The 19,218-nt window shown below is 39.9% G+C and overlaps 1 protein-coding gene across 3 annotated transcripts in view; it reads right to left on the bottom strand.

The window, feature by feature from the left end:
• Positions 1-19,218, bottom strand: part of UBA3 (ubiquitin like modifier activating enzyme 3) — a 39,753-nt gene continuing 20,535 nt past the window's right edge. For 2 of the 3 annotated variants that reach the window (XM_062201244.1, XM_062201242.1), the window contains 12 exons: positions 12,293-12,336; positions 11,393-11,457; positions 10,935-11,090; positions 8,368-8,470; positions 8,092-8,205; positions 2,549-2,602; positions 2,070-2,106; positions 1,903-1,984; positions 1,429-1,529; positions 1,253-1,316; positions 1,105-1,159; positions 2-786 (listed from right to left, as the gene is read on the bottom strand). In XM_062201244.1, coding sequence (XP_062057228.1) covers positions 698-786; positions 1,105-1,159; positions 1,253-1,316; positions 1,429-1,529; positions 1,903-1,984; positions 2,070-2,106; positions 2,549-2,602; positions 8,092-8,205; positions 8,368-8,470; positions 10,935-11,090; positions 11,393-11,457; positions 12,293-12,336 — 964 coding nt within the window. In that variant the 3' untranslated portion in view covers positions 2-697. Of the gene's footprint in view, positions 787-1,104; positions 1,160-1,252; positions 1,317-1,428; positions 1,530-1,902; positions 1,985-2,069; positions 2,107-2,548; positions 2,603-8,091; positions 8,206-8,367; positions 8,471-10,934; positions 11,091-11,392; positions 11,458-12,292; positions 12,337-19,218 lie in introns of all 3 variants that reach the window. The other variant, XM_062201243.1, reaches the window with a different exon arrangement.

The raw sequence follows: 19,218 nt of genomic DNA on the forward strand, positions 1-19,218 counted from the left end.
AAAAGTAGACAATATATGATTTTATTAATAAATAGTGTGAAAGCATCACTGACAACTGTTTAAACATTAAATTTTTAAACAACCATGTCTTGGCTTTAATATTCTGCACATTGGCCTCTATGGCACTGAAAATAAACACATGAAAATACTTTCCATTTTCATGCACAAGTAACTGAACATCGTTGACAAATTATTATGGAAAAAATAAACTCTGCAATATTCATTTGGACAGCCACAATTAAATGAATAATAAATCAAGAAATAGCCTATGCTCAACACACCCTTAGATGTCAGGTTGAAATATTTAATATTTTTAAAACTTAATTCTTCATTTTCTTTAAAGGGATTTTTTTGCATATATGGGTGCTCAACTGAAAGCAAAGGATTATATTCTTTGACCATAATAACAAAATTCAAACACAAGTGTGTGTTTGCCTCCACATCAAAATCTCATAATCTTTCTCTTCAGGCATCATTTCCCATATTATTAATGAAAATGCTTATGAGTACTAAGCCCAAAATTCTGTCTTCAAGCGAAAATTATTAAGTTAAAAAAAAGACTGGTTCATTATATTAAAAAAAAAAAAAGTCAAATTCCCTCAACACTAATGCTAAAAATGACATCAATTAAATTTCTTAGTAGCCATGAAGTATATTATTTCCAGAAATTTTCTGTATTTGTGCAGATTTATTTTCCTTAAGAAGTGAAATGAAGCTTGAATAATACAGTCTGTGGTGTGGTGACATCAGCAACTGCCAGTTCTTGTCCATCAACAAGTCCTAATTCTAAAAGAGAAAAAGTGTAATTAACCCAAGCAAAAAAATCTCAACAAAAAAAAGATTATAATACACACATACACAAACTATAAAGTTCTATGGTGTAGACAACCATCAAAATCCAATTCGCTTTAATCAAGATAATTTGATGTCACGGGGATTTTTTTTTTTAAATTTGACTATAAGAGAATTCATTTTATCATCATTACCAAAGATATGTTGTTATGATTTGATGAGGTTTTTAAAAAAAAAAAGCATTAAGAGCAAATTTAGAAAAAGCATTTACTATTTTTACTAAAAGGAAAACAGTAAACTTATGTAAAGTACCTTTCAATGTCTTGGAAAGATTTGGCCTTGTTCTTTCTTCAATAGAAGTTACTGACTAGAAAACAAAATCACTTTAATTTAACACACATTAAAGTAAAATTTAACTATTAGTATCTTCTGAAAAAAATAAAAAACTGACAGTGATCACCTGTAAGTAAAGTGTTCTATTTTTTCCCTCTAATGTGGCTGTGATGGCTGGAGATTTCATCTGCCTACACATAATTATGAGAAAGAATCAAACATCATTAAAAAAAAAATCTGGTTTCTGAAGTTTAAAATAAAAAAAATGATTTTTACAACATAAGAAAATTCCACAACACTTACAGAGAAGCACTATTGGTTAGATAATCCAAGACTTCTTGTAGTTTAGCAGACGGAGAAAACTGAATATTTTGAGGAAGCTGGCTACAAGCTGGGCAGTTTTCCTACGTACATAAAACACAACAAATTACAGTGGCAATGCACCAGCACTAGTTTCCTTATAAGACAATGAAATGGAAATCAACTTGTTTTATAATCATAAAAATCTATGAAAAACTTTTTATGGTTCAGTGTGGTATTTATAACAAATCTTTTTTCCAATTTTTACTATATGTGCTGCTGAAGTGAGCACAATGAATCTTTTTTCTAAATTATTCTGCTATCCAATATTTATTTTAGGCTATATCTCAAAAGTAGGGTAAGTTAGAAAATAAAATATTTGGATATGGGTAATTTTATTCAAATTTCTAACCAATAATATTTAAAAATCAAAGGATGTAGGATAAAAAATATTTTCATTAGTTTAAAACTACTCACCTTTCTCTCTGCTTCAAATGTGTATGTGTATAGCCCATCTACATCATTGAATACCAAGTAATTATTGAGGGGAATGTATGCACTGTAATGAAAAAATGCTTATGTTTATATAATTAAGCCAGATTAAAACACAGATTTATATGCATATTAAAAGTAAGGCCCATTACCTTGTGGCTATTTTAAAAACCTCAGTGGCACACACAGCTAAAGAGGAGAGAAAAATTAAGATAACTTAATGAAATTATATATTTAAAAAGTTAGTTATAAATCAAGATAAATTTACAATGATTATTAGTTAAAAAACAGATTAAACAATATAATGAGAGAGTAACAAATTTATTCCTTGTTTGTGATCCAAGTGATAGAGTAACCTACATGTTTTTTCTTCCTCTTCATTAACTTAATAAACAGCCTGTTACACTAACTTAAAAGATATGGTACAGAGCAAGACATAATGGAAAACAAAAAGTAGACAAGGTCCAGTAGCTTGTTCTTTTTGGACAGCTCAATTATACAACCCTCTCCCATAAGAATTCTTGACACCAAATTCCTAGAACACAAGTAGGTGCAAAAATGTCAGTTCAGATACTCAAACACAAGCCAAAGGAAAGAAAATAAAATTAAGGGGTGGCCTTTTTTCCCTCACCTGCTATGACTGCATTTGTGGAAGCTACTGCAGGAATGATTCGTTTTACTACTCCTAAAAAAAAAGAAATAAAAATGTGGTCATTTCCTTTGGAATATAGTTAACTCAAATTAGTACTAAAACTTGATTTTTTTCAGGCTTCAAGCAGAAAATTAACTGGAAGCTTAACTGTGAAACAGTTTTCTTTGACGGTAGTCTGTTTAGAATCTTAAGCCAGAAGAAAACTCTCTCGAGTACACTTTACATAAATACAAAATAATAATAAAAATAATAATTGCTAAAATTAGTGTGTTTACTAGTGTTCCACATACAGTGTAATGATAAAGATATTTGATTTTTCATAACATCCTTATGGTAATCTTTTTTTAAAGATGCATTTATTTATTTGAAAGGCAGAATTACAGAGAGGCAGAAGCAGAGAGAGAGAGATGGCCCAGATGGCTGCAAGGGGCGGAGCTGCACCGATCCTAAGCCAGGAGCCAGGAGCTTCTTCCAGGTCTCCCGCATGTGTGCAAGGGCACAGGGACTTGAGCCATCTTCTGCTGCTTTCCCAGGCCACAGCAGAGAGCTGGATAGGAAATGGAGCAGCTGGAACTTGAACCAGTGCTCTTATGGGATGCCGGTACTGCAGGTAGCAGCTTTACCCGTTAAGCCATAGCACCGGCTCCTAATATTTTTTTTAAAGATTTATTTATAGGACTGGTGTTGTGGCTTAGTGGGTAAAAGGGCCACCCGTGATGCCAGTGCAAGACAGCGCAAGTACTTGGGCCCCTCCTAATCACATGGGTGACCTGGATGATGCTCCTGGCTCCTGGCCCCAGGCTTCAGCCTGGCCCACTTCTGGCTGTTGTGGCCATCTGCGGAGTAAACCAACGGATGGAAGATCTCTCTGTCCCTACTTTCTCTATGTAACTCTGCCTTTCAAATAAATATTTTTTTAAAAATAAAGGTACTGTGATTTTAAAAAATTATCTATTTATTTATTTGAAAGAGACAGAGAGAGAGGGACTTTACATCTGCTGGTTTACTCCCCAAATAGTCACAACAGCTAGGGTTGGGATAGGGTGAAGCCAGGAGCCAGGAATTCCATTGGGGTTTCCCATATGGGTGGCAGGGACTCAAATACTTGAGGCATCATCTGCTGCTTCCCAGGGGCATTAGCAAGGAGCTGGATCAGAAGTAGAGTAGCCAGGCCTTGACTAGAACTTCAACATGGGATGCAGACATCTCAAGCAGCAGTTCAACCCACTGTAACACACACTGGACCCTTATGTTAGTCTTACAACTCTGTTTTAAGGGTAAGGAAAATTAAGCTGAGAGAAATTAAATAATTTATTCATAGCAATACATCTAGTAAAAAGTGGTATGGCACACGAACCCAGATATGCTCCAAAGTATATATTCTTAATTGTTATTATATACACATTATACTAAGAAAAGTCTGAGTAAAGTATGAAGACTAATAGTTAATATTCCCCATAAAGTAGTTGTAGTCATTCAATATAAAAAATTTCACAACAAAAAGAAAAACTGGCCCTTATCATCTTTCTTTCACTATATAACCTGAGCTACACAAAATATTAAACATAGTTATCTATTTTGACCAGATGTTTTTCACATCAGTAGTCACAATAATGAATGAACAAAGCACCACTTTAAAAATAATGTTTAAAGTACAAAATAATGTTTAGAATACAAAATAAATGTCATTTTATGACTACATTTCAATTGCTGATTTTAGAAAAATGTAGCCAAAATAAGACAAGGAAATGAAATTCTCATGAGGGTCCGTAGTAACAAGAGATAAACCTAAAACACCTGACCACAGAGAGGTATGATTCAGATGTCTGCGTCAGACAATGCAGTCTTGTTAAAATATATATATACATATATATATTAAATCAATTGTTTGGAAAATAATAAAAGATGATTATCAAAATAACAGGTGAAATAAAGCTAGAAAAACTACATAAGTTGGCAAAAGAATTTATGAATAGAACGTCAGGTTAAATTTTAAGAACAAATTTTTCCAATCTTAAAAAAAGGAGGCCTGCATTTAGCCCAGTAGTTAACAATGAACAGCCTGTGCTTGACTCCTGGATCCAGTTTCCTGCTAATGGAGACCCCAGGAGGCAGCAGTGATGACTTAAGTAACTGGGTCCCCTGCTACTTATGTGGCAGACCTGGATTGAGCTCCCAGCTCCTGGCTTCGGTCCTGACCAGGGCTGGCCAGTGTAGGCATTTGGGGAGTGAACCAGCAGACTGAAGCTCCCTCTCTCTGCCTTTCAAATCAACAATTATTTTTTTAAAAAAAATACATGCAAACACACACACACACATACACACAAAAGCACCCCTAAAACCATCAATTCTATAATAGAGATACAGCTTAGCAATGGTTTATGTGGAGAAAACATGCAGATTTTTGTGGAACATCAAAGAATCAAAAGTGTAACATCAATGTAAACAGAAAAACAACTAAAAATCTTGTCCTTTAAGACTGTGTTAATGATGAGAAGCAAACTGTCTAAATAAGATCAATTCTAGAGTGCTGCATACTAGCCTAGACAATCAGGAAAAGTATGGACAACTGGGCTATCCTCAAGAAAACAATACAAGGCTGACGTGAAGCCGTATTGCCTACCAAAGAGTTAAGGGAACAAGAGAGATTTATAGCAGTGATAAACATTTGGAAAGAATAAAGTGGGGAGTAAGAAAATATCCCTGCCCTTGCAGAACAAATATTTGCTGGGCACAGAGGAAGGGCAGAAAATGAATGAAGATGAATGAAGAACAAGTGAAAATAAGTTCTGGAAGAATAACAAGTCATGGGACTGAGTTCCCACGTAGAGCTGGAGAGGGCATACCTTAAGATGGAACAGTCCATGAAGGACCTGAAGAAAGACCATTGTAGTCTGAATGAGCTAAAGACAAGGCCAGAGTGCCTGCAGCATAGCTGGGGACAGGGGATTAGACAGAATGGGAGACTCCGGCAAGAAATAGATGAAGCAATATCTTACAGACCAGAGAGAACAGTTTAAAGGTTTTTTTCTAATTACAGTGGGGTGGGGTCATGGGGAGGAGGCCAGTAGCCTTGAAGTCTGCACACTGGCATGAACTGTGATCCTGAGATTTATATCCTCAGCCTCTCCCCTTTGGCCCTGGAGAGACTTTTAGTTTCACAGAATGAACTGACCTCACAAGAGAAGTCTTCAAAAAGTTCACTGGAAGATCTCTTTCTCTTTCGAATAAATCTCTTTCTCTTTTCAAATAAATTAAAAAGATTTATTTATTTGAAATGCAGATTTACAAAGAGAAGTAGAGACAGAGAGAGGTCCTCCATCCACTGGTTCACTCCCCAAATGGCTGCAACAGCTGGAGCTGCGCCAATCTGAAGCCAGGAGCCAGGGGCTTCTTCCAGGTCTCTCACATGTGTGCAGGGGCCCAAGGACATGGGCTACCCCCCGCTGCTTTCCCAGGCCATAGCAGAGAGCTAGATCCTAAGTGGATCAGCCGGGACTTGAACTGGTGCCCATATGGGATGCCGGTACTTCAGGCCAGGGTTTTAACAAGCTGTGTCACAGCGCTGGCCTCTTAAAATAAATCTTTTAAAATTTTTTAAAACTATGCATGGATTTCAAGAGGTTTCTGCACCAAACTAAATTATACTTTTAATTCCATTTCCCACAAATTTTCTACAGTACCTTCAAATGCTTTTTTTTAAAAAAAAATTTTGGGGGGGGAAGGCAGTGGTGAAAGGGTTAAGCTGCCACTTGAGAGGCCTGCATCACAATGTCAGAGTGAATGATTTAAGTCCGAACTATGTCATGCTTTCAATCCAGCTTGCTGCTAATGCACCTGGAAAGCAGGGGATGACAGCTGATCTATTAAGATTCCCGTCAAGCACACAGGAGACCTGGTTGTAGTTCTGGCTCCTGGCTTTGGCCTGGCCTACTCTTGGCTTTTGGAGACATTTGGGGAGTGACCCTATAGATGGAAGATATCTCTTACTCTGTCTCTCCCTGTTATTCTGCCTTTCAAATAAATAATTTTTAAAAAATGAAAGAAATTTTTAAAAAGAAAGTTTTATCTCCAGAGTAGCTGGAACACAAGAAATTTAGAAAATCAAACTGAAAGGCGCTGAGAGGCTTTCTGTAAGCGTGTGCGCTTCCTCCCAGACTGACCACCTCCCACCACCTCCCCTGGCCGGTCCCTGGAAAGAGTACATGCAGCTGCCTCTAACAGACTTGAGTGTCTTCATCACTGATACGGGGGCCTTTTCTCAGACTCAGAGGTACATCAGAGTCTACAACGAAATGAACCAGGATTAGCGACGACCACATCTGTAAATGTTGTATTCTGATTTTGGCGGGGGGAACCTTACCTTTTTCTAGTTCTTAATTAGTTTTCTGCTATTGGATTCCTGAATCATATGAGGTTTTAATATCCACTTTCTCTAGAGATGCAACTTCACCTTTCTCTTCTTAACACTCGTCTTAATTTTTGGTTCTGTGAATGACAGTATGTTCTACTTGGGTCATCTCTATTCCTGATGATCCCTTTCTTCATAAACAACACATAGCTTTCAGTCTGTATAATCTGTTTTAAGTTTTTCCATCCAGTATCCAAACCCTACTCCTTTAACTCCTTCTTTAAAACTTGATTTGTTGAGGGGGCTTCTTGACTAGAATTGCTCATTCAAATAACACAGAATGGGGCCAGCACTGTGGTTTAGCAGGTAAAGCCGCTGCCTGCAGTGCCGGCATCCCACATGGGCACAACTTGTGTCTCGGCTGCTCCACTTCCGATCCAGTTCTCTGCTGTGGCCCGGGAAAGAAGTGGAAGATGGCCCAAATACTTGGGCCCCTGCACCCGCATGGAAGACTCAGAAGAAGCTCCTGGCACAGGTCCAGCTGTTGCAGCCAATTGGGTAGTGAACCAGTGGCTGGAAGACCTCTCTTTTTCTCTGCCTCTTTTCTCTCTGTGTAACTCTTTCAAATAAATAAATAAAATCTTAAAAAAAAAAACAAAAAACAAAAAACAGGATGATGTGAAACACCCAAAGGGTAAGAAAGAAAATGTGACAAGTGAGCCAGACCCTCTGAAGAATGCCACTTTGATTTTATTTTGCTTACAGCTAATTGTGACTAGGCTCTTCTCTTTGAAGGTTACTACTTGAAAAGGAATTATATTTGGTACCAGGACAACACTCAGACCAAACTAAAGATTTCTATTCCCAAGAGGTGATGAATTCTTCAGTGAAAGATAAATTAGTTGGTTTGACTTGGAAGATTTAGGGCCTATTCCAATCTTAAGGTACCAAGATAATGAGTTTATCAAATTCTCCCTAGGTGAGAAGCATGGACTCCACTGAACTTGACTCCCTCCTGCTTTTGGGGTACCTGTAATTCCCGTGGTACCTTTACTGAACCTTAAATGGATGGTGCTATCTAAATCGCTTATCAATTACTCCCTCCAAAGCATCCCGGGCCTAACAGAAAGGACCACCTCAAATCGTAATTCATGACAAGTCACTAACTTACCTTGAGTGAGTCTATATGTAACACCCCTAATATTATACTGTGATGCTCTCTCTAAGGACTTTTGGAAAATCCACTGAATATGTTCAGGATCATCTCCATCTAATGGAATTCCTTCTGATAAGAAAAAAAAAAAAAAGGAAGAAGAATCAGCAGAGAATGACACAAGTATGTAATCAGAAAGCAATTTGTTTCTTAATAAAATTGTCCATATGGAAAGTATAAAAAATTATATTTTATATAATTCTATATTATTAAATTAGGTAATTATTAAATTACCTCCAAAAGGCTGTTCCTTAGGCCACTGCAACATCCTTACGTACTCAATACAGTGCTCTGGTAGCCGGGGCATAGATGCAATAGTGCACATGGGAAAATTAACCTAAAATTACAGTTTATACCTTTTTTAGTGAATTTTAAATGATAAATTATTTTAAAATGTAAGTTATGATTTAGTTTGTAACTGTTTCTTATAATTCATCTCAGCCCTCCACTCACCTAAGCAAAATACTGTATAATATTAACAATACTTCTAAAACTAATAGGGAGAAGCTAACTCATTTCACTTTAGTTGACCTTCTTATAAAGTTTTGCCCTACATTATTTTTTTATTTTTTTATTTTTTGACAGGCAGAGTGGACAGTGAGAGAGAGAGACAGAGAGAAAGGTCTTCCTTTGCCGTTGGTTCACCCTCCAATGGCCGCCGCGGCTGGCACGCTGCGGCCGGCGCACCGCGCTGATCCGATGGCAGGAGCCAGGTGCTTATCCTGGTCTCCCCTGGGGTGCAGGGCCCAAGTACCTGGGTCATCCTCCACTGCACTCCCTGGCCACAGCAGAGAGCTGGCCTGGAAGAGGGGCAACTGGGACAGAATCCGGCGCCCCGACCGGGACTAGAACCTGGTGTGCCAGCGCCGCAAGGCGGAGGATTAGCCTAGTGAGCCGCGGCGCCGGCCACCCCTACATTTTTTAAACTTTGTTAGAACATGAGAAAACAAGTGCTACATAGATTGTCAAATGTGAATACTTTGTTAAGTCAACTAGATATTAAGATATAAAGGTATGAAACAAACAAACACAAAAGATAATTCAGAGTTAAATCAATTCTAAATAAATATTCATAAAATTGCTTACACTTATCAAAATTTCAACTGTCCTTTACAATGGTTATATAAATTCAGGAGCTCCATCTTTAGAAGGGTCAGTCTTACCCTTGTATCTTATCTACTCTAAAATACATTTCAAGATCCCCAGGGGTTGCCTGAACCTGCAGACAGTAACAAACCCTACATGTGTTCTATTTTTGTCCTTAAACATACTCATGATCATTTAATATATGTCAGACCCAGTAAAACAATAACTAATAAAGTAATATAATTTTAATATACTATATAAAATATGTGAATGTGGTACCTCTCCAAATATCTTATTGCATTGTACATCTTTTTTGTTTGTTTTTGTTTTTGTTTTTGACAGGCAGAGTGGACAGTAAGAGAGAGAGACAGAGAGAAAGGGCTTCCTTTTGCCGTTGGTTCACCCTCCAATGGCCGGCGCACTGCGCTGATCCGAAGGCAGGAGCCAGGTGCTTCTCCTGGTCTCCCATGGGGTGCAGGGCCCAAGCACTTGGGCCATTCTCCACTGCACTCCCGGCCACAGCAGAGAGCTGGCCTGGAAGAGAGGCAACTGGGACAGAACCCAGCGCCCCGACCGGGACTAAAACCCGGTGTGCCAGCACCACAGGCGGAGGATTAGCCTAGTGAGCCGCGGTGCCGGTCTGCATTGTACATCTTGGCAATCTCAGCATGCAATCTTTTATCATCCTTTAAAAAGTTGAAAACCTTTGGGCCGGTGCCGCGGCTCACTAGGCTAATCCTCCACCTGCGGCGCTGGCACACCAGGTTCTAGTCCCGGTTGGGGCACTGGATTCTGTCTCGGTTGCTCCTCTTCCAGTCCAGCTCTCTGCTGTGGCCCAGGAGTGCAGTGGAGGATGGCCCAAGTGCTTGGGCCCTGCATCCACACGGGAGACCAGGAAGAAGCACCTGGCTCCTGCCTTCGGATCAGCACAGCGCGCCGGCTGTAGCGGCCATTTGTGGGGTGAATCAACGGAAGGAAGACCTTTCTCTCTGTCTCTCTCTCACAGTCTAACTCTGCCTATCAAAAAAAAAAAAAAGAAAAACAAAGTTGAAAACTTTCACCTATAGAATTAAAGGATGCAGTCTCAGAGAATAGCTTCTCTTTGGCATATCCAAACCACTGTCATCACTGCTCCTAAACTTTGGGACCAGTATTAAGTAAAACAAGGGTTACCTGAACACAAGTGCTATGCTACCTCAACAGTCTATCTGCCAACCAAGAAGGCAGTCTCCACAGCATGAATAAGCTGGATAAAATGCCTATCCTTGATGGGACAGAACAGGACAGGTGGGACAAAGAAGGATGGTGCAAGATTTCATCATGCTACTGAGAATGGTAAATAATTTAAAACCTACAAAATATTTATTTCTGGAATTTTCACAAAATATTTTCAAACCATGGCTAACCAAGGATAACTAAAGTATTTAACATCAAAATGCAGAAAAAGGGGATAGTTTGTGGCTGATAAACAAATAGATTATACCTATAATTTGACACATAGCTTTGTGTTTCCCCTTGATCTCTACTCAAGGAAAAACTTAATACAAATGAGGTATAAAAGCATATTTTCCTCACATTTTATTACCTTTCTCCTTTGTATAATTTTAAAAACATGGTTACCCCCAATTAAAACCTAAATATTGACTAGACCTAAGAACTCAACTCTCCTCTCACCATGAAATACTGTAACAGGAGAGAGGTGGTTTTCTGATTACCTGTGGTGGATAAAGTTCCAGCGTACATTCAATACAAGCAGTCATTCCAGGCAGAATCACGCGGGCATTTCCTTTAAAACCTTCTGTCCCCCCATCTATCAAAGGGACGATGGAGCTTGGATCTAATACACCATCTTCATAATTCAGAAGAGATATCTAGGAAAATAATTTGAAGGATTTAAAAGGAGAAGGTGATAAGAATTTAAAAAAAGGAGCATGCTTACAATTCTCAACCAGCTGTGGTAGTGAGGTCTAATATATGAAATCAAGAAATTATAATGTCAACAATTTGTATCTTCACATGAAAAACCAGTGACTGGCAATAACTAATGAAGTTTATTTAACTCAAAATTAAATAAACTCTATATTTAGAAACATAGAATATGCAATTCTAATTTCTGTACATCAAGAGCAGCAGCAACAAGTTCAGAGAGGCATAATAACACTGAAGTCTTTACCAGCATGCCATTTATCCATCTTCTGGCTATAATAGAGTCCAATCCACAAACAATAATATGAAATTCTAAGAGAAAAAAAATACATAAGTTTAATCTAAAAGGACGGTTGCATAAGGATTTAGCAACTAAGTTTATCACCTATAACAAAGACACCACTCTGCTGGGAGGATGTGGACAGATGAAAGGCTGTGTGTGGAGAGTGGGAAGAGGCTGTGTGTGGGGAAGGTTGTGTATGTGTGAGGACATGGGATTCTAGAAGAACTCTATACTTCCTACTCCTTTTGCTGTGAGCCTAATACTGTTCTAAAAAAAGTTTTAAATTTGCACAAAATAATTCACTAAGAAATAAACTTGTACTTATTATAAACATACACACAGAGCTCCTAATCCTTTAGTAATTCTTACTCAAGTCAGCACAGAAAAACACAGCTAGAAATCTCAATTAAGAACTAAAACAGTGAGGCCAGCGCTGTGGCGTAGCGGGTAAAGCTGCTGCCTGCGGCGCCAGCATCCCATATGGGCACTGGTTCGAGTCCCCACTACTCCACTTCCAATCCAGCTCTCTGCCATGGCCTGGGAAAACAGTAGAGGATGGCCCAAGTTCTTGGTCCTGGCTTTGGATTGGCCCAGCTCTGGCCATTGTGGCCATTTGGGGAGTGAACCAGCAAATATAAGACCTCTTTCTCTCTCTCTCTCTCTCTACCTTTCAAATAAATAAATAAATCTTTAAAAAAAAATAAGAACTAAAACAAGAGGATCTTCTTTTCACTCAGTCAACAGTCTCACTGAAAGGCCAATAAAGAGAAGCCACTGAAAAAGTAAGCCTTTTTTAAAAAGTAGCTAGAAACCAAAAAACTATAATAATTTAATAAATATTTCATTTCAAGTGGAACAACTTACGTCGATAGAAAGTGTCACTGAAGTCTTGAATCTTGTTGAAATGTCTGAGCAAAAGTAAAGGAACTTAAGCTGCTAAATTTTTAATTTCTCAAATGAATTTAACAACACCACAAGGAACACACTAAAATGTGTATTTAAAACAAGAAATAATCAATGTTAAGCAGAATACAAAGCATTCTGAAAAGATGAATGCAACTACTCTCTGACAAAAACTACTTTCTACAACTCTTTCCCTACTCAAGTTTTTCTCATCCCCTATATCATATTTATATGTTATGACACACACTTCTTTTCAGTTTCCACATAAAATCATAAGCCCCAGGAAAGCAGAATGTGTTCTCAATCATTAGCACCACAAAGAAATACGGTTTGCTTAGTGAAAGGAATAAACACCTTACAGTTCCCATTTAAGTAATTTTAAGTTACTGGAAAGCTAATTTTAAGAAAACTATATGGGGCCAGCACCATGGCGCAGTAGATTAATCTTCCGCCTGCAGCGCCGGCATCTCATATGGGTGCCGGTTCGAGTCCCGGCTGCTCCTCTTCCAATCCAGCTCTCTGCTGTGGCCTGGGAAAGTAGTAGAAGATGGCCCAAGTGCTTGGGCCCCTGCACCTATGTGGGAGACTGGGAAAAAGCACCTGGCACTGGGCTCCTGGCTTTGGATCAGCGCAGCTCCGGCTGTTGCGGCTTTTTTTTTTTTTTTTTTTTTTTTTGACATTTAGTGCATCTTTATTGCTTAACTTGCTACAGGAGAAACACCTTGTGTTCTGACTGTGAGACCCACATGCTCAGCACACAGTGCAGAGTTCAGTCTTCACAAACCCCGGACAGGCGCCCTGGAAGCCAGGCCAGCACTGCTGCCTGCCATTTCCAGAAATCAAAAGAAACAAGCTGAATTCACTAACATCTTTAAAATCCTTCTACAATGATTTTATTATAAATACGTTCTTTTGGAATAAACAAATATTGCATTCAAGACTACCTGTCAACCTGCTCTACAGTAATAAACAAGGGAAAATGGAACCAGGAACCTTGTAGAAGTAGACAAACAGCAAAGACACCTGCATGCCACGCACAGTGCCTTCCTCCTAAAACGTAACTGGAGGTTACAGGGAACATCACATTTCTCTTTAGCCTACCCAGTGAGCTTGAGTGTGAGGTTGGTAATTTGCACCTGTTCTGTAAACTGAGCTGCTCCTCTCCTCAGTCCTAGGAAGCAGAATGGAAGACAGTGAGTCTTCGGAGCCCAAGCATTGACCAGAACGACCTTGATTGTTCAAGGACAAACCTGTCCCTATTTGCCAGGAGTAATGTCAGAGTAATCCTTCAGCACTCCAGCCAAGTGTTCATTGTGAGTCTTAAATCGTCGCTTTTTCTGCGAAGCAGGCTTTTTCCTTCTCTGAATGGGTGCCACTTTCTTTGGTCCAGATTCCTGCATGGAAGAAATACCCTGTCACTTCAGATATTCTTCAATTTTCTCCTCATCCATTCAGTCCACAGTGGCACTGCTCGGGTTTCTGAAATTCTTCATCCACAGAAAACTGACAGCTCTTATCATTGAAGAAAAATACTTTTTTCTTATCAGGGCGATTTACAAAAAGTATATGGTCCCCTAAAGCCTTGACAGCTTTCTGGGAATTGGGTAGTCCTTCTTCTATGTCTTCTAAAAGAATTCCTCCTAGTCCTCGCTGGTCATGCTGATCTAGGAGCCTCAGCAGGGCCTTCTTATCTTTTAAGTGGTACTTGCCTTCTTCTTCGATGATGATGATTCAGAAGATACTGAACGCTTTTCCACTACAGGAGTTTTTTTTTTTTTTTTTTGGACAGGCAGAGTGGACAGTGAGAGAGAGACAGAGAAAAAGGTCTTCCTTTGCCGTTGGTTCACCCTCCAATGGCCGCCGCGCTTCGGCCGACGCACCGCGCTGATCCGAAGCCAGGAGCCAGGTGCTTCTCCTGGTCTCCCATGAGGTGCAGGGCCCAAGCACTTGGGCCATCCTCCACTGCCTTCCCGGGCCATAGCAGAGAGCTGGCCTGGAAGAGGGGCAACCGGGACAGAATCTGGCGCCCCGACCGGCCTGGAAGAGGGGCAACCAGGACAGAATCTGGCGCCCCGACCGGGACTAGAACCCGGTGTGCCAGGCACCGCAAGGCAGAGGATTAGCCTATTGAGCCGCGGCGCCCGCCCCACTATAGGACTATTAAGAGCTCGTTTTCTGAACAGCTCCCGTTCTCTCAACAAGCTCGGATCCATAATGTGAAGAGAAGAGGACAGCCCCACGCGAACCGCCGCCGACTCCCTGCGCCTCCGCCTAGGCCAGCCGTCCTCGCCGGCGCTGCCATGGCTTCCCGCTCCTCGTCAGCGCCCTAGCCAGCCTGTGCACACGCCCAGCGCCAACCCGCCAGCTCAGGGGTCTCGCCACTGGCGGCGGTGGCGGCCTGTTGCAGCCATTTGGGGAATGAACCAACAGAAAGAAGAACTCTGTCTCTCCCTCTCACTGTATGTAACTCTACCTCTCAAATAAATAAATAAAATCTTAGAAAAAAAAGAAAACTACAGAAAATTTCAAGAGCATTTTTAGTGCTTATGATTTTATTATTGTTGCTTTTCTTTAGGGGGTGTGCAATGAGTTATTGTTTTGGCTGCCCTCACTTAACTCAGTTTGCAAGTCTCTCTTTTTACCCTATCAGATCCTACAACCAGTTCTTCCTGTGCCTGGAGGGTACAAAAAGAACCCCATTCAAAACTGGCTGTGACTCTCATACTTTTCTCAGATGTCCATCTAGCCTATCAAGTGTACTCTCTTCATTATCTTTCCTCATTAAACTTGCCGACCTTGCTTACCAAAAAACAAACAAAAAAACAAAAACAAGAAAACAAAATTGGCTGTGGGTATAGACCAAACTTAAGCACTTAACTTTTTTTAAAAGATATTATTTACTGGGGCCCGTGTTGTGGCACAGAGGGTAAAGCTGCCACCTATGATGCTGGTTTCCCATATGGACACTGGTTCAAGTCCCAGCTGCTCCATTTCTGATTTAGCTACTTGCTAATAGCCTGGACAAAGCAGCAGAGGATCTCTGTCTATCCCTCTCTGTAACTCTGACTTTCAAAATAATTAAATAAATCTTAGGTCAGGAGTCAGGAACTCCATCCAGGTCTACCATGTAGGTAGCTAGAGCACAAGCATTTGGGCTATCTTATGCTGCTTTCCCACATGCATTAGCAGGGTGTTGATCAGAAGTAGAGATTCGAACCAGTGCTCCAATATGGGGTGCAAGAGGCAGCTTAGCTCTCTATGCCAGCTCCACACTTCATGTTTTAACAGCACATTTATGGAAAAAAAATGGTTTAGTATCTCTAATGAAGCAATTTTAGTAATACAAACATCATACTGCTTCTCTAAATTTAAAAAGCCTTTTCTACATTTTTCAAAAGCAGTATGGTGAAAAGAGGGACAATATAAAATGCTTGCTCCATATTTTTTAATTATTGCCTACAGATAAAGCTGTAAAAAAATAACTTCTAGTTCTCACCTCTATTCCTTTCAAATGCTAGGCAAGCAGCATACGTAAGCCAAAGCTAGAGTCTGGTCAAAAGAACAAACAAGGGGCAGGCACTGTGGCACAGTGGGCTAAGCTACCACTTGTGAGTGATGGCATCACATGAGAGGGCAAGTTTGCACCGCAGTGTCTCCACTTCTGATCCAGCTTCCTGTGAGGTGGCAGATGATGGCTCAATTGATCGAGTTCCTATCACCCATGTGGGATACTTAGGATACAAGTTCTGGGTTCCTGGCTGGGGGAATTTTGGGAGTAAACCAATAGATGGAAGATCTCTTTCTCTGTCATTCTTTCAAGTAGATGAAAATAAACAAGCATTAAGAAAAACAATGAACATTGGAGAAATGGAAAAAAAGAAGCAAACACTGGGAACCAACAGCAAGACCAAGAAATTCCATCTCCTGGATTTCCATAAAATACCCAAAATAGGGGCCAGCGCTGTGGTGTAGCGGATAAAGCCACCACCTGCGATGCTGGCATCCCATACGGGCGCTTGCTCTCTGCCTCTGCCTCTCATTAACTCTTTCAAATAAATATATAAATCTTTTTAAATACCCAAAATACTCATAAATAATGGGAATAAAAGAATGAATATTGTCCTCCACTACTTTTTCCTTTTTCATACAAAAGATTTGCATTTTTAAAGTTTTAACTTTAAAATCATATAGACTCAGAAAATTGCAGAGGCAATATGGACCTTTTACAGTCATATCTTAAATAACTATTATACATTATCAAAACCAGAACAAAATACTGTGTATTGGGCTCTGTCATTTAAACATGGAGTAGATTTGTGTAACCACTGCCCCTCCCAAGATCTTCAATTCTTTTTTTTTTTTTAAGATTTATTTATTTATTTGAAAGGGAGAATTAAAGAGAAAGGGAGAGATAGAATTAAAGAGACAGACTGATAGAGAAAGATCTCCTATCCTTTGGTTCACTCCCCTGATGGCCACAATTACCAGGGTTGGGCCAGGCTGAAGCCAGGAGCTTCTTCCAGGTCTCCCACATGGGTGGCAGGGGCCCAAACACTTGAGCCATCTTCCATTGCTTTTCCCAGGCCATTAGTATGAAGCTGGATCAGAAGAGAAGTAGCCAGGACATGAACCAGAACCCATATGGCAGCTTTTCCCACTATACCACAACACCAGCCCCGATCCTCAACTATTCTATCACCACAATGACCTCTCTCTTGCTAGCATCTTATAGTCACACCAGTTCTCAACCACAGGCCAGATCCTTGGCAACCATTAATCTGTTCCCCATCTTTATAATTTTGTCATTTCAAGAATGTTATATAAATGGAATCATGCAGCACACAGCTTTTTGAGAGTAGTATTTTTCACTCACCATAATGCCCTTGAGATCCAGGCAAGCTGTTGCATGTGACATTAGTTATTCATCAGGAACATTCCATGATAAGAGTGACCACATATATTTTTAAAGGGGCTTTACTATTGTTTTTTAATTTTCTTATTTAATTGAGAGGTGGACACATATAAACAAATAGAGAGCTCCATCTGCTGGTTCACTCCCCAAATGCCTGGGCCAGGCATCAGCTTGGAGCTGAGAACTCAATCTCGGTCTCCCATGAGGGTGGTAGGGATCTAACTGGAGCCATTACCTACTGTCTTCCATTTAACAGGAAGCTGGAATTGGTAGCACAGCCAGGATCCAAAACCAGGCACAGTGATATGGGATGCAGGGTGTCCTAAACAGCTCTTAACTCCTGCCTCACCATATATCCAACAATTCATACACTGAGAGAGCCTGGATTATTTCCAGTTTGGGCCTACCATAAATAAAAATGCTGTGAATACTGGTTCCTACCAATATTTATGTAGACCTAACTGTTCATTTCTTTGGTATATTCAGGAGTAAAATGGTAAGGTTGCAAGGTAAGGGACTGGTAAGTAGGATTGCTTATATCTTTAAGAAATAAACTATTTTAGATATGGCTGTATCGTTTGACATTCCTATCAGAAATGTACTTAGTCTTCAAAAAGTTCATGGAAAATGCAAATTATGAATACAGCATGCACAAATTTCCAATTTTTGCACCAACATCATTTAATTCCATTTGCCTACGAACTTTTTGCAGTACCCGTTTGAGTGATCAAATTTTTCTGTATCTTCAGCACATTTCACATTGTCACTATCTCCTACTTCAGCTAAACAGGGTGTGAAGTTGTACCTCATAGTCTTAATTTCATACTGAAAATCTTTATTTTTTGGTTTTTTTTCTTCACTGAACAACTTTCTATGTAAATTTTTTTTCAATGTGCATTTTACCATCTGTTTTAGTAAAATATCCCATCACATCTTCATTTTCTAACTGGACTGGTTCATTGTGGAGTTTTGAGGGCTTTTTTATGTATCCTAGACATAAGTCTTATGCCAAATTCTTTACAAGTATTTTCTCCAGTCTGTAGCTTGTCTTTTCATCTCCTTTACAAGGGTCATTGACAGAGCAAAAGTTTTTAATTTGATGAAATCAAATGTATCATTATTTTTCTTCTACAGGTCATACTTTTGATGTAGTCTATTGTCTCTTCACTAATCTCTAGGCTCCAAATATCTTCTACTTCTTAATGTTTTTAAAAATGTTTATTTATTTGAAAGCCAAAGTGAGAGCGACTGATCTTCCATTGGCTGGTTTACTGCCCAAATTCTTACAGCATCTAGATCTAGGCCAGACTGAAGCCAGGGGCCAGGAACGCCATCCAGGTCTTCCATTCAGATGGCAGGAACTGAGTACTTGGGCACATTAGCCGGAAGTTGGAATAGAGGCCCAGAATAGCTGAGACTTAAACCAAGCACTCCAATATTGGATGCAGGTATCCCAAATCACAGCTTAACCCACATGGCAAAACCCTACCCACATCATCTACTTATAAAGAGAGACTGAAAGTGGTCCATTCACTGGTTCACAGACCAAATGCCCACAGGAGATGAGGGCCTAGGCTGTTGGACAGCCAGGAGAAGAGAACTCAATCTAGGTCTTCTATGGAGGCAGCAGGACCCAATCACTTGAGCCATCACTGCTGCCTCCCAAAGGCCTGCATTAGCAAAAAGCTGGCATCAGGAGCTGGAACCCGGTACTTCGATCTGGTACTCAGGCACCTTAACCACTGGGCTAAGTTCACAACCCTTCAAGATCTGGATTACCTCTTAAAGTTATTTAGCTTTACTTTTTCTCTTTTTTTTATTTATTTATTTATTTATTTTTTGACAGGCAGAGTGGATAGTGAGAGAGAGAGAGAGAGAGAGAAAGGTCTTCCTTTTTGCCGCTGGTTCTCCCTCCAATGGCTGCTGCGGCCGGCGCATCTCGCTGATCCGAAGCCAGGAGCCAGGTGCTTCTCCT

Source organism: Lepus europaeus, chromosome 9, assembly GCF_033115175.1.
Source record: "Lepus europaeus isolate LE1 chromosome 9, mLepTim1.pri, whole genome shotgun sequence".
NCBI lineage: Eukaryota > Metazoa > Chordata > Mammalia > Lagomorpha > Leporidae > Lepus > Lepus europaeus.